At 59.9% G+C, this 15,233-nt stretch overlaps 1 protein-coding gene across 1 annotated transcript; it reads left to right on the forward strand.

Annotated features, from left to right (window-relative positions):
* Positions 1-3,472: 3,472 nt before the first annotated feature.
* Positions 3,473-11,080, forward strand: REN (renin). Its single transcript, XM_054291638.1, has 10 exons — positions 3,473-3,676; positions 4,708-4,864; positions 4,958-5,081; positions 5,379-5,497; positions 6,208-6,404; positions 7,214-7,222; positions 8,001-8,123; positions 9,034-9,178; positions 9,254-9,352; positions 10,838-11,080. The coding sequence occupies exons 1-10, from the start codon at positions 3,576-3,578 to the stop codon at positions 10,997-10,999; spliced, it is 1,236 nt and encodes a 411-aa protein (XP_054147613.1). The 5' UTR covers positions 3,473-3,575; the 3' UTR covers positions 11,000-11,080.
* Positions 11,081-15,233: the final 4,153 nt, after the last annotated feature.

The following is a 15,233-nucleotide window of genomic DNA, read 5'->3' on the forward strand; positions in this document are numbered from 1 at the left end:
CCACGTGGATCCAGTGAGGGATTCCTGCCTTTCCCTGAAACCCTGGAACCTCCTGTGCTTGAAAATTCCACTTAAGGGACGTTTTGGGGCTGCATGGGAAGAATTCAGGACCTTCCCTGTGGATCTGAAGGGCTGGGAGTGAACCCAGCACTGTCCCAGAGCTGCCTGATGTCACTGTCCCCTTCCCTGCCTTGTCCCTGTCCCTCTGACACCCCCAAAAACACTTTTCCAGGTTTTTTAAACCTTTTCCATCACACCAGAGGGGGACTGGGAAATTCCTTGGGGGGAAAGTGTCCCATGCTGGGGACACCTCAGAGCCCTGGAGCTGGGACAGCCACTCCAGTGGCCACCCCAGAGCAGCAGCCCTTGGCTCTCTGATGGATTTGGGGACGTCATTTTCCCCGTTTTCCCCCCATTTCCCATCCCAAGGGGGTTTTGGGGTGACCCCAGTGGCAGGGAAGGGTTGTGCCTCTCTGGTTCCCCCATCCCAGCTGATCCCACCCTGGATCCCCACAGGAGAGGGACAAAGCCATGCCCAGAATACCCCAAAATCCTCAAGGATCCCACAGATGTGGCCATGCCCAGAATACCCCAAAATCCTCAGGGATCCCACAGATGTGGCCATGCCCAGAATACCCCAAAATCCTCAGGGATCCCACAGATGTGGCCATGCCCAGAATACCCCAAAATCCTCAAGGATCCCACAGATGTGGCCATGCCCAGAATACCCCAAATCCTCAGGGATCCCACAGATGTGGCCATGCCCAGAATACCCCAAAATCCTCAAGGATCCCACAGATGTGGCCATGCCCAGAATGGCCCAAAATCCTCAGGATCCCATAGATGTGGCCATGCCCAGAATGGCCCAAAATCCTCAGGCATCCCACAGATTTGGCTGCCCTGGATCAGAAGGGGCTGGAAATTCAGATCCTCACAAATGGGGACCCCTTCTCTTTTTGAAGCCCCAAATCCTCAGGGATTTTGAAGCCCCAAATCCTCCGGGATCCCACAGATGTGGCTGCCCTGCATCAGAAGGGGCTGGAAATTCAGAACCCCACAAATGGGGACCCCATTTTCTTTGAAGTCCTGCTGCACCCGAGGCTTTTCCTGTGGGGAACGGAGCTTGGCAGAGCCCGTGGGATGCCCGGGCAGGGATTTACAGCCGTGGGCTCCCTGCCAGCCCCTCTCAGCTCCTGACCCCGCTCCCTCCCCCCAACCTGCCCGGCCACGAGGCTCCGGGCAGTGACGCAGGGACACGGGTCCTGCGTGGGAAAAGACGTCAGGGATGGGGGCAGAGCCCCGTGGGGCTGAGCCCTGGGGGTTGCCGGGGTCAGCAGAGCCCTGGCAGCCAAAATCCCACAGGGAATGAGGCGGTGAATGTCCAGTTTTTGGGGGAATGTTGTTTGGAGTTTGTGGGGTGTGCCTTGGATTGGGGTGGCAGCAGGGCTCTGAGCAAATCCCAGAAACAGGAGGGTGATTGTGGGGTTGGGCTGGGGGGAAATGTGTCCTCAGGGATCTTCCAAGAACAAAAGGAAAAGGGGTCCCCAGTTATGGGGATCGGAATTTCCAGCCCCTTCTGATCCAGGGAAGCCACATCTGTGGGATCCCTGAGGATTTGGGGTTTCAAAGGAAAAGGGGTCCCCATTCATGAGGATCCGAATTTCGAGCCCCTTCTGATGCAGGGCAGCCACATCTGTGGGATCCCTGATGATTTGGGGTATTCTGGACATGGACACATCTGCGGGATCCTTGAGGATTTTGGGGTATTCTGGACATGGCCACATCTGTGGGATCCCTGAGGATTTGGGGTTTCAAAGGAAAAGGGGTCCTCAATTATGGGGATCTGAATTTCCAGCCCCTTCTGATGCAGGCCAGCCACATCTGTGGGATCCCGGAGGATTTGGGGCTTCAAAATCCCTGAGGATTTGGGGCTTCAAAAGGAAAAGGGGTCCCCATTTGTGAGGATCTGAATTTCCAGCCCCTTCTGATGCAGGGCAGCCACATCTGTGGGATCCCTGAGGATTTGGGGTTTCAAAGGAAAAGGGGTCCCCAATTATGGGCATCAGAATTTCCAACCCCTTCTGGTCCAGGGCAGCCACATCTGTGGGATCCCTGATGATTTGGGGTCCTCAGGGTTCACCCATGAACATTTTTTATTGACTTTGGGGTCATTTCCCACTGAGATTCCTGAGGCTGGGAGACCCTGGGAGATGCAGGGCTGATGCAGCACCCTCTACCCTGGGCTGGGCACTGCCAGGGGGACACAGCAGCCTGGAGGGGTGCCAGGGGTGCAGCTGGAAGCTCCTGAGGGTTTTGAGCAGCGTCTCCCATCCCAAACACCAGGATCTGACCCCGTAAGGAGCAGCTGGGGTGAGTTTGGCCGTTCTCTGCTCTGAGCTTCAGGCCTCCTTGCCCAAGATGTCACCCAGACCTGTGCCACCACCCAGCACCCCCCGTCGGCTCTCCCAGGTGGCACCAGCAGGGATTGGTGCCCTTCACGTGCTGTGCTGGAGAGTGGAGGAATTCGGGAGCAATGAACCCCATGGAATGTGGGATCCATCTCTGAAACACCCACGGGTCCCATTGGCACGTTCCTGCGGGGCACAGGGGGCATCCTGGCCCTGCCACCCTCCATGGGGACTGTCCAGCCCCCTGCCCGGTGTTCTCCATGGCATTCCCAGCCTGCCCGGTGCTGTCCATGGCATTCCCAGTCTGATGGGCATTGTCCATGCCATTCCCAGCCTGCCCGGTGCTCTCCATGGCATTCCCACCCTGCCCAGTGCCATCCATGTCATTCCCAGTTTGCCCAGTGCCCTGCATGCCATTCCCAGTCTGCCCAGTTCTATCCATGCCATTCCCGGTGCCCTCCATGCCATTCTCAGTCGCATGGGCATTATCCATGGCATTCCTAGTCTGCCCAGTGCCATCTATGCCATTTCCAGTTTGCCAAGTTCTATCCATGCCATTCCCAGTGCCCTCCACCCATTTCCAGTCTGCCCAGTTTGATCCATGCCATTCCTAGTCTGCCCAGTGCCATCCATGCCATTCCCGGTGCCCTCCATGCCATTCCCGGTGCCATCCATGGCATTCCCAGTTTGCCCAGTGCCATCCATGCCATTCCTAGTGCCATCCATGCCATTTCCAGTTTGCCAAGTTCTATCCATGCCATTCCCAGTGCCCTCCATCCATTCCCAGTTTGCCCAGTGCCATCCATGCCATTCCCAGTTTGCCCAGTTCTATCCATGCCGTTACCGGTGCCCTCCATCCATTCCCAGTCTGCCCAGTGCCATCCATGCCATTCCCGGTGCCATCCATGGCATTCCCAGCTTGCCCAGTGCCATCCATGCCATTCCTAGTGCCATCCATGCCATTCCCAGTTTGCCCAGTTCTATCCATGCCATTCCCAGTGCCCTCCATGCGATTCCCGGTGCCCTCCCTGCCACTCCCAGCCCTGCCCCTGCCAGGGGAGGAGGATCCCGCAGGGATGGAGGATCCCGGGCTATAAAAGCTTCTTCCTCCCCTCCGGGAAAGGGACGGGACGGAGCCGGCGGCGGGGAGGGGACAGCGGGGACACGATGGCAGTGCCACCCAGCAGGAGGCTGCGGCGCTGCCTGCTGCTCCTGGCCGTCACCTGGGGCGCCACTTTTGTCCCCTCGCCAGCGCAGGCTTTGCAGAGGTACCCGGAGCTCGTGTGACCCTCTCGGGGCTGTCCCCGCTTTTATTCCCGGGCTCTGCTCAGGAGGGTGAGGGGCTTTGCTGCTTCATCCCCTCCCTCCTCCTCCTCCTCTTCTGCTCTTCCTCACTCCTCTTCCTCGAGCACCGGTGGGGACTCCATGAGCGCGGGGGTCTGTCCTAGCTTAATTTAGGAGCACTCTGAATCCCAAATAACCGAGTCTGGGTCCAGCTTAGGGGTCTGGGGTTGTCCCCAACCCACCTGGGGGTCCCCACCCTGAGGTGGGAGCAGGATGCACCGAGGAGCTGCTGCCATCTAGAGCCACCAGGCTGGAGCTCCCGAGGTCGGGAATGCCGCTGGAAGCTGCCGGGGGGATTGGGGGGATCCCCCGGTGCCCCCCAGCTCTGTGCTGCCCCCCAGAATCTCCCTGATGCTGCGGGAGGTGGGGGTGAAGGTCTTTCCTAACTTAAACGATTTAGGAGCACCCTGAATCCCAAATAACCGAGTTTGGGGTCGGGATCGGGGTCTGGGGGTGTCCCCAACCCACCTGGGGTCCCCAACGCACCTGGGTGTCCCCACCCTGCGGTGGGAGTGGGATGCACCGAGGAGCTGCTGCCATCTGGAGCCACCGGGCTGGAGCTGGAAGCTGCCGGGGGAGATGGGGGGGATCCTCCGGTGCCCCCCAGCTCTGGAGGGATTCCCCGGTGCCCCCCAGCTCTGCGCTGCCCCCCAGGATCGCCCTGCGGAGGATGCCCTCCATCCACCAGATGCTGCAGGAGATGGGGCTGAAGGTCTTTCCTAACTTAAACGATTTAGGAGCACTCTGAATCCCAAATAACCGAGTTTGGGGTCGGGATCGGGGTCTGGGGGTGTCCCCAACCCACCTGGGGCACCCCAGCCTGTGGTGGGAACCGTGGGGAGCTGCTGCCATCTGGAGCCACCGGGCTGGAGCTGGAAGCAGCCGGGGGGATTGAGGGCGATCCCCCGGTGCCCCCCAGCTCTGCCCCCGATATCCCCCCGATCCTGCCCCCCAGGATCGCCCTGCGGAGGATGCCCTCCATCCGCCAGACGCTGCAGGAGATGGGCGTGAAGGTGCGGGACGTGTTCCCGGAGCTGCGCCGGGCCGCGCGCGGAGCAGGGGACGGTCCCCGCAACGGGACAGCTCCCACCCTGCTCACCAACTACCTGGATGTGAGTGTGGCCCCGCCCGATGTCACCGCGGTGTCCCCCGGCAGCCCCAGCTGGGCTCGGTGTGAGCCATGGGGTGCTCCCTGTGCCCCCCAGACCCAATATTTCGGAGAGATCAGCATCGGGACCCCCGCGCAGACCTTCAAGGTGGTTTTTGACACGGGCTCGGCCAACCTGTGGGTGCCATCCTACAAGTGCTCCCCACTCTACAGCGCCTGTGGTGAGTAAGGGGGGGCATTGCCGGGGCTGGGGGTGACCCCACAAAACCTCACTGACCCCCCCAAACCTCAGTGACCCCACAAAACCTCAGTGACCCCCCAAAACCTCAGCGACGCCCCGAGCTGCTCAGAGTGGGTTATGGGGTCTCGTTTCTGATGGATTTTAACATGAGGGGTCTCTCTCTTGGTGTCCTGGCATTGAGGTGGGGTGGGTCCATTACTCACCCCACCCCCAGGGGTTTTTGGGGGGACAGAGGTGCTCTGTGCCCCTCTAGGATGTCCCTTCTCCCTGTCCCCAGTGTCCCACAGCCGCTACGACTCGTCCAAGTCGCGCACCTACATCGCCAACGGCACCGGCTTCGCCATCCGCTACGGCACTGGCAGCGTCAAAGGCGTCCTCAGCCAGGACATCGTCATGGTGAGCCCTGGAACCCACAGAGCCCCCAAAATCCACACACCTAAAATCCGTAGAATCCCCAAAACCTTAGAGCCCCCAAATCCACCCACCTGGGATCCACAGAACCCCCAAAATTCACACACCTGGAACCCACAGGGCTCCCAAATCCATACAATGGAACTCACAGAATCCCTAATTCCACACATCTGGGATCCACAGAACCCCAATTCCACACACCTAAAATCTGTAGAATCCCCAAAACCCACTGAGCCCCCAAATCCACACACCTGGGATCCATAGAAACCCCAAAATCCACACACCTGGGATCCACAGAGCCCCCAAATCCGTACATTGGAACCCACAGAATCCCCAAATTCCACACACCTGGAATCCACAGGATCCCCAAACTTCACACATCTGGAACCCATAGAATATCTGAATTCCACAAACCTAAAATCCCCAAAATCCACACACTGGATCCCACAGAATCCCCAAAATCCACACACCTGGAACCCACCAAATCCCCAAAATTCACACACTGGAACCCACAGAATCCCCAAAATCCACACACTTAGAATCCACAGAATACCCAGTTCCACACACCTGGAACCCACAGAATCACCAAAATCCACATACCCAGAGCCGCTGGCTCACCCAGGACACATATGGGGTTGTTTGGGGGGTATCACCCCTCCCATCACCCCACAAATCCCCCCCGTGCCCTCTGGCAGGTGTCGGACATCCCGATCGTCCAGGTGTTCGCCGAGGCCACGGCTCTGCCCGCCTTCCCCTTCATCTTCGCCAGGTTCGACGGCGTGCTGGGCATGGGCTACCCCAGCCAGGCCATCGACGGCATCACGCCCGTCTTCGACCGCATCCTGGCACAGCAGATCCTCCAGGAGGACGTGTTCTCCGTCTACTACAGCCGGTGGGGCTGAGGGGCACCCCCAAAATGGGATTGGGGTTGGGAGGTCACGGGATGGGTTTGTGGGTTGGAGGGATGGGGATGGGGATGGGGATGGGGTAGGAGGAAGGGAAGGGGTGGAGGAACCTGGAGGAGATGGGAGGGAATGAGATGGAGGATCCTGATGATGATGGGAGGGATGGAACAGAGGATCCTGGAGGAGATGGGATGGGATGGGATGGGATGGGATGGGATGGGATGGGATGGGATGGGGATGGGATGGGATGGGATGGGATGGGATGGGTGTGGGGATGGGGATGGGGATGGGGATGGGGATGGGATGGGATGGGATCCATGGGATGGGATGGGATGGGATGGGATGGGATGGAGGAACATGGAAGAAATGGAAATGGAGGGAGATTGAGAAGCCTGGAGGAGATGGACTGGGAGGGTGGGAAGGAGATGGAAGATCCTGGTGATGATGGGAGGGATGGAATGGAGGATCCTGGAGAAGCTGGACTGGGAGGATGAGAAAGAGATGGAAGATCCTGGACAAGCTGGGATGGGAGGGAATGGAGGATCCTGGAGGAGATGGGAATGGAGGGAGAAGAAATGGGAATGGAATGGAGGAAGAAATGGGAATGGAGGATCCTGCAGGAGATGGGGTGGGATGGAATGGAGGATCCTGGAGGAGATGGGATGGAGGGAGATGGAGGATCCTAGAGGGGATGGGATGGGATGGAATGGAGGATACGCCGGGCCTCTGGATGTCACCTGTGTCCCCTGGGCTCCCTGGGGACACAGGTGCCTCACGGAGATCCCTCTCTTTGCAGCGCTTCCAAGTAAGAAGACCCAAAGCACGAGCGCCCTCAAGGCCACCCACTGCCACCCCCCTGTGTCCCCCGGTGTCCCCTGGTGTCCCCTGGTCACTCTGCCAGCTCCAGGATGTCCTGCCCGGGTTCTGCCCCCACTCAGGGGCCACCACACCCACCTGGAGCCTGTGTCACCTCACTATCCCTGCTGCTGACAGGGCCAGCAGAGCCTCGGGGCTGTGGGGTTTTTGGGGAAAGGGGAATCAATCCCTGCCTGGGTGGGATTTTTGGGGAATGGGGAATTGGTCCTGTAGGGCTGGGATTTTTGGGGAAAGGGGAATCACTGGGTGGAATTTATGGGGAAGGGGAATCGCTCCCTCTGGGCTAGGGTTTTTGGGCTGGGATTTTTGGGGAAAGGGGAATTGCTCCTTGCCTGGGTGGGATTTTTGGGGAATGGGGAATCGCTCTTGCTGGGATGAGATTTTTGGGGAAAGGGGAATCACTTCTTGCCCAAACCGGGATTTTTGGGAAAAGGGGAATCGCTCTCTCCAGGCTGGGATTTTGGGAGAAAGGGGAATTGCTCCTGATGGGATGAGATTTTTAGGGAAAGGGGAATCGCTCCCTCAGGGTTGGGATTTTTGGGAAAAAGGGAATCACTCCTTGCCAGAACTGGGATTTTTGGGAAAAGGGGAATCGCTCCCTCTGGGCTGGGGTTTTTGGGCTGGGATTTTTGGGAAAAGGGGAATTGCTCCATGCTGGGATGAGATTTTTGGGAAAAAGGGAATCCCTCCCGCTGTGTTTGGCACAGGAACGCTCCCCTGAAGCCCGGCGGGGAAATCATCCTGGGAGGCAGCGACCCAGCCTATTACACCGGCGACTTCCACTACCTGAACGTCAGCAGGAGCGGCTTCTGGCAGATCCGCATGAAGGGGTGAGGGCGGGGAGAGCCCGGCACGGCCCGGGAACCCCAAATCCCGGGATCTGAGGTGGGAAAGGCCTTTGGGATCATTGAATTCAGTATTAGCCCAGCACTGGCAGGTTCAGGGTGGGATTTTGGGGATTTCAGGGATGTTTTCCCTCGGCGTTTTTCCCCATCTGGAGAGGAGCAGGGTGGGCTCCTCCAGCTCCTCCAGGTCCCTCAGCAAGGAGCCAGGAGCAGCTGGGAATGCAGAGGGGGTGGCACCGTGGGCTGAGATTCCATCGGGAGCTGCAGTTGGAAGAGTTTAAGCCCCGTCAGTCCTGCGGGAGGAGCTGGAACAATCCCGCTTTGTTTAACCAAAAAAAAAAATCCCAAAAAATCAGCCCTGCAAATGGTGGGGCTCAGATCCCACGCTGGAAAAGCTGGGAGCAGCACGTGCCTGGCTAGGGTGGGATGTGACATTCCTGGTGGCACCAGGGAACACTCAGGATGGGTGTGACACTCCCAGGAGCACCAAGGGTGTCACCAGGGGACATTTGGGATGGAAGTGACACTTCCAGGAACATCCTTGGTGTCACCACAGGAGATTTGGGATGGAAGTGACACTCCTGGGAGCACCCTTGGGGTCACCAGGGGACATTTGGGATGGATGTGCATTCCCAGGAGCACTCTTGGTGTCACCAGGGGACATTTGGGATGGAAGTGACACTTCCAGGAACATCCTTGGTGTCACCACAGGAGATTTGGGATGGAAGCAACACTTACAGGAGCACCCTTGGTGACACCAGGGGACACTTGGGATCAAATGACACTCCTGGGAGCACTCTTGGTGACACCAGGGGACATTTAGGATGGATGTGACATTCCTGGGAGCACCCTGGGTGTCACCAGGGGACACTCAGTGCCACCTCTCCCTCTCCAGGGTGTCTGTAGGAGCTGAGATCCTGTTCTGCAGGGAAGGCTGCTCAGTGGCCGTGGACACTGGAGCCTCCTACATCACCGGCCCCGCCGGCCCCGTGTCCGTGCTCATGAAAGCCATCGGGGCCACCGAGGTGGCCGAAGGAGAGGTGAGTGACAGCCACCCTGTCCCCGTGTCCCCATGGCCGCCTGGCCCTGTCCCAGCGCTGTCCCCTCCCCTGCAGTACGTGGTGGACTGCGAGCAGGTGCCTCAGCTGCCCAACATCTCCTTCCACCTGGGAGGGAAGGTCTATGGCCTCAGCGGCCCAGCCTACGTGCTGCGGGTGAGTGCCCAAAATCAGCCCAAATCAGCCCCAAAATGCTGCTCCTAAACCCTCCTGTTGGGTGGAGGTGCCCACCTGAGCTGGGGTGAGCTGTCCCTGCGTCCTTGGGTGGTTTGGGGGGGATTTGGGGTCAGCCAGGGATGGGGTTTGGTGGGATTTGGATATCAGGAAAGGTTTTTCATCCTGGAACAGCAGGAAGGAGTTCACAGTGGGCAAATCCACATTTTCCCGGTGTTCAGAAGATTCCATGGTCCCCAAGGCAGGAGCACCGTGGCCGAGCAGGGGGTGACACCGGGACTGTCCCCCTGTCCCCTCCATCACCCCTGCAGCAATCCCAGCACCTCTGGGGGCTTTCCCAATCCCAAAGCACTGCAGGGGTGTCACCCCCAGGCACAGGGTGGGATTTTGGGGGATTTTTGGGGCTGGATGTGCAGAGGAAGGAGCCGATCTCGATGATCCTCGTTCAGGATATTCCATGATCCCCGAGCAAGGAGCACCGTGGCCGAGCAGGGGCTGACACCGAGACTGTTCCGCTGTCCCCTCCATCATCCCTGCAGCAATACCAGCACCTCTGGGGGGCTTTGCCAAACCCAAAGCACCACAGGGAGGTCACCCCAGGCACAGGGTGGGATTTTTGGGGATTTTTGGGGCTGGATTTGCAGAGGAAGGAGCCGATCTCGATGATCCTCGTTCAGGATATTCCATGATCCCGAGCAAGGAGCACCGTGGCTGAGCAGGGGGTGACACTGGGACTGTCCCCCTGTCCCCTCCATCACCCCTGTAGCAATCCCTGCACCTCTGGGTGGCATTGCCAAACCCAAAGCACCACAGGGAGGTCACTCCCAGGCACAGGGTGGGGTTTTTGGGGATTTTTGGGGCTGGATTTGCAGAGGAAGGAGCCGATCCCGATGATCCTCATCCAGGATATTCCATGATCCCCGAGCAAGGAGCCCCAAGCAGGGGATGTGGAGCTGGGATACGGTGACACCAAAACCCTCCCCCTGTCCCCTCCATCACCCCTGCAGCAATCCCAGCACCTCTGGGGGGCTTTGCCAAAGCCAAAGCACTGCAGGGGTGTCACCCCAGGCACAGGGTGGGATTTTTGGGGCTGGATGTGCAGTGAAGGAGCCGATCCCATTGACCCTCGTTCAGAAAATTCCATGATCCCCGAGCAAGGAGCACCGTGGCCGAGCAGGGGTGACACCGGGACTGTCCCCTGGTCCCCTCCATCATCCCTGCAGCAATCCCTGCACCTCTGGGTGGCATTGCCAAACCCAAAGCACTGCAGGGAGGTCACCCCCAGACACAGGGTGGAATTTTTGGGGCTGGATGTGCAGGGGAAGGAACCGGCCCCGACGATCCTCGTTAGGATATTCCATGATCCCCGAGCAAGGAGCACCAAGCAGGGGGTGTGGAACTGGGGCATGGTGACACCGGGACCCTCCCGCTGTCCCCTCCATCACCCCGCGGGTCTCCTTCCCGCAGCAATCCCAGTACGGCGAGGACGTCTGCGTGGTGGCTTTCTCCGGGCTGGACATCCCCCCTCCGGCCGGTCCCCTCTGGATTTTGGGCGCCACCTTCATCGGTCACTACTACACCAAATTCGACCGGCGCCACAACCGCATCGGCTTCGCCACCGCCCGCTGAGGGCCGGGGGGCCGGGCTGGGGGCGCAGAACCAGCCTGGAGGATGCGGGAAGCAGAGAAAGAACAGCAGCTCCCTTCCAGCTCTGCCACCTCCCCTCCAAATCTCGCTGTTCCCGCTCCAAACCCCCGCGGCATTCCCGGGAGCCGAGCCTGGAGCGGGGCTGTGAATCCCATCTGGATCCTCCGGGCGCTTTTAGGGCGATATTCGATGGCAGGAGCAGCGCACAGCGCAGGGATTTGCTGCTGGTGCGGCTGAGGGACCTCTGGGACTGCTCGTGTTGTTCCTAAATCGGGGGCGATAATCCGTGTTTAAGGATGGTTTTAGCCGGTGTCAGCCCTGCCCCTCTTTGTGAGTTTGATATTAAACAATTTAAAGCACCAGGAGGATGAGAGGAGGGCTGGTCTTGCAGAGGAGGGGGGTCAGATATTTATATTTAGGGAACTGGGCCACAAATGCCCCTGTGCCAAGAGCCACAGCTTCATTTGTGCCCCTTTCACCCCACAAGGGTGCAATGCCCTCCCCAGCTCCTGCGGGCAAACCAAGGGCTCTGCAATGCTCTGGGATGGTGACAGGAGCCCTGGGTGTCCCCTTGGGGACAGGGTCAGAGCTGTGCCACAGCTCCCCTTCAAAGAGGGGACAGTTCCTGCGGGTCTGTGTGACACAGGATGGTGGCTCCCATCCCAGGGTCTCTTTTCAGGGAAAATCAGAGGTTTTTCTCTGTCCTGGGTGTGGAGATGCCCCTGGAGGTGCCCCCTGTGCCAGCTGGCCTGGAGGGAGGGACAGGGCCCTCTCCCAGATGGGGGGACATTCCCAGTTCCAGATCCCCATGCCAGGGGAACAAGGGCTGGCCTCCAGTTTGACCAGTTCAGGCAGCTGGGAGTGGGAAAGCTGCTCCTGGAGTGAATCAGGATCTCACCATGGAGGTGGCAGGAGCTCCTCACCCTCGGAGCTGCAGAGCTGAGGAATTCCCAGTGCTGAGGAACCCCAGAGCTAACAATTCCAGCACCAAAAAATTCCCAGAGCTGACAATTCCAACACTGAGGAATTTCCAGAGCTGAGGAACCCCGGAGGCGACAATTCCCAGCACTGGCGAGTCCCAGAGCTGACAATTCCAGTGCTCAGGAACCCCAGAGCTGACAATTCCCAGCACTGGTGAACCTCAGAGCTGACAATTCCAGTGCTCAGGAACCCCGGAGGTGACAATTCCAGCACTGATAAATTCCCAGACCTGACAATTCCACCACTTGTGAACCCCAGAGTTGACAATTCCAGCCCTGAGGAACCCCAGAGCTGACAATTCCAGCACTGATAAATTCCCAGAGCTGACAATTCCAACACTGAGGAATTCCCAGAGCTGACAATTCCAGCGCTGCCAAATTCCCAGAGCTGCCCAAATCCCCTCTCAGCCTCAGGGATATTTGGGAAGGAGATCCAGTGGCTGCTGAGCGACCCTTCCAGCACCTCCCCCTAAGCTCCCAGCCCTTTATCCATCCATCCCAGCCTGGATCCTCATCCCAGCCCTGCTCCCAGCCCTTTATCCATCCCTCCCAGCCCCAATCCTCATCCCTGCCCTGCCCCACGGCAGCCCCAGAGCGAGAGGATGTGCCTGGGGCGGATGTTTGTCCTTCTCTGCGGCCTCTCCGTGCTGGGACGCAGAACCGGGAGCTCTGGAGATGGGAAAATTCCGGTTCGGGGCTCCGGGAATGGGAAAATTCCGGTTCGAGGCTCCGGAGATGGGAAAATTTCGGCTCCGGGGCTCCAGGGATGGGAAAATTCCGGCTCCTTTGGCTGAGATGTGGTTTTCTTTCTGCCGCCTCCAACGCCGGGGTGGTGGCAGTGGCTCTTTGGGGCCAGGACGTGGAGGGAAGGGGCGAATTTCTGCTCTCATCCAGCGTTCCTTGAGCTGCCCAGGAGCCGGGAAGCAGCGGAAGGGAGGGATGGGACCACCAGAAAAGAGGGAATCTGCTGAGGTCAGGGCATCACATCCTTCTGAGATGCTTGGTGAGAGTCTCCCCCTTCCTACAGGAGGGAAATCCCGCTTGGAAATATCCCAACCTGACAAAACCCACCTGGAAATATCCCTAACCTGAAAAAACCCACCTGGAAATACCCCAACCTGAAAAACCCACCTGGAAATATCCCAACCTGAAAAAACCCACTTGGAAATATCCCAATCTGGAAAAACCCACCTGGAAACATCCCTAACCTGAAAAAACCCACCTGGAAATATCCCAACCCAAAAAACCCACCTGGAAATATCCAAACCTGAAAAATCCCACCTAGAAATATCCCAACCTGGAAAAACCCACCTGGAAACATCCCAACCTGAAAAAACCCACTTGGAAATATCCCAACCTGGAAAAACCCACCTGGAAACATCCCTAACCTGGAAAAACCCACCTGGAAATATCCCAACCTCCTTTGCCCGGCTCTCCACAGTCTGGAGAAGACTCGAGTGGGTGCCAAAGGTGCCCTCAGCCCCCACCGCCGCTTCTGCCACATCCCCCAGCTGGAAAAGGCCCAGCCCGGCCTAAACCGGGATGGTTTTGGCTGAGCCGGTTCTGTTCCAACCCCGCGCACTCGTTTCGAGCAGCGAGAGTTAAAATCCGCCCGAGCGGCTGCCGGGCCCCTTAAGCCGAGTTATTAACACCTCTAATCGCTGCTCCGGGGGTAATTTCCCGCAGGATGCTGCGGCCCTGCCTGCGGGGCTCCGCTGGCCCGGATTAGATCGTTCCGGCCGAGCAATTAGGCCGAGCTCAGCCCGGCAAAGCGCGGCATTAATTATGCCCGTCCCATTAACACCGACAGGGCTGGCGCTATTTACGGCAACACGGGAAAATGCCCGGCGGGGTTTTTGTCCTCCAGTTCCCTTTCCTTAAATGATTTTTCCCCAGGTCTCCAGGGTGAGTTGGGCTGGTTTCAGGCACGGCCAGCTGGAGGGGGGCACTCTGCGGGGCCGCTGTTATTTCCTCCCATAATGAAGCCGCGTCCGGCAGCTGCGGGGGCTCTGCCAGCGGGAAAATCCCGCTCTGTCCTCACCCCCAAAACCTCTTCCCGCTCCAGCTGTGAATCCCTACGGAAGCCAGCGGGCGGAGGGTGCAATGGGAGAGGTTATCCCGAGCGGAGCCCGGGGGCTGGAGCGCATCCCGTGCGTGGCTCCTCATCCTTTGTAGCCCCAAAGGAGGGAATGGGGGCTGCTCGGAGCCCCCCGGGATGGCGGAGGGGTTCAGCTGATGGATGGGGGGCATTGGGGTGGGGGTGCCGCTCCCGGTGCCGGTGCGGATCCTCTGGGGCGGTTTTGGGGTTCCGGGAATGGATGGGGAAGGCACCGGCAGCAGGTGCGGAGGGGGGGTCTCGGTGCGGGGCGGCTGCCGGGGGTGTCTGAGAGGCTCCGGGAATGGGTGAGGGAGGCACCGACAGCAGCTGCGGCACAGCTGGGGCCTGCTCCTGGTTCCGGTACCGGCCGGGCGGGTCCTGGTCCTGGTTCCGGTACCGGCCGGGCGGGTCCTGGTCCTGATTCCGGTACCGGCCGGGCGGGGCTCCCAAGACGCCGTGGATGTGATGCCCCATCCCGGTGCGGATCCTCTGCCCGGGATGCGGTCCCGGTCGGGCGCTGCGGTCGCGGTGCGGGTGGGATGCCGGTCCGCTGATACCGGTGAGGGCGGGGCGCGGGTTCCGGTGCGGGTCCGCTAATGCCCGTGCGGATCAGGTCCGGGTCTCGGCGTGCGGGGGGTGCGGGTCCCGCCCTGCCAGGGATGCCGGTCCCGGCAGGATGCGAGTCTCCGCCCGCGGTCCCGGTGGGATGCGGATCCCCTGTCCGGGATGCTGGTGCCGGTAGAATGCGGGTCCCTGCCCCCGGTGCCAGTAGGATGCGAGTTCCCGCCCACGGTACCGGTCCCGGTAGGATGCGGGTCCCTGCCCCCGGTGCCGGCAGGATGCGGAACCCCTGTCCGGGATGCCGGTGCCGGTAGGATGCGGATCCCCCGGTGCCGGCAGGATGCGGAACCCCTGTCCGGGATGCCGGTGCCGGTAGGATGCGGATCCCCTGTCCGGGATGCCGGTGCCGGTAGGATGCGGATCCCCCGGTGCCGGCAGGATGCGGATCCCCTGTCCGGGATGCCGGTGCCGGTAGGATGCGGATCCCCTGTCCGGGATGCCGGTGCCGGTAGGATGCGGGTCCCCCGGTGGCGGTGGCGGTGCGGGCGCTGCCGGGGAGGCGGGCGGGAGGCGGGCC

Source organism: Melozone crissalis, unplaced genomic scaffold (assembly GCF_028551555.1).
Source record: "Melozone crissalis strain CALT ecotype California unplaced genomic scaffold, PUWL_Pcris_2 ptg000101l_1, whole genome shotgun sequence".
In the NCBI taxonomy this organism is placed as follows: domain Eukaryota; kingdom Metazoa; phylum Chordata; class Aves; order Passeriformes; family Passerellidae; genus Melozone; species Melozone crissalis.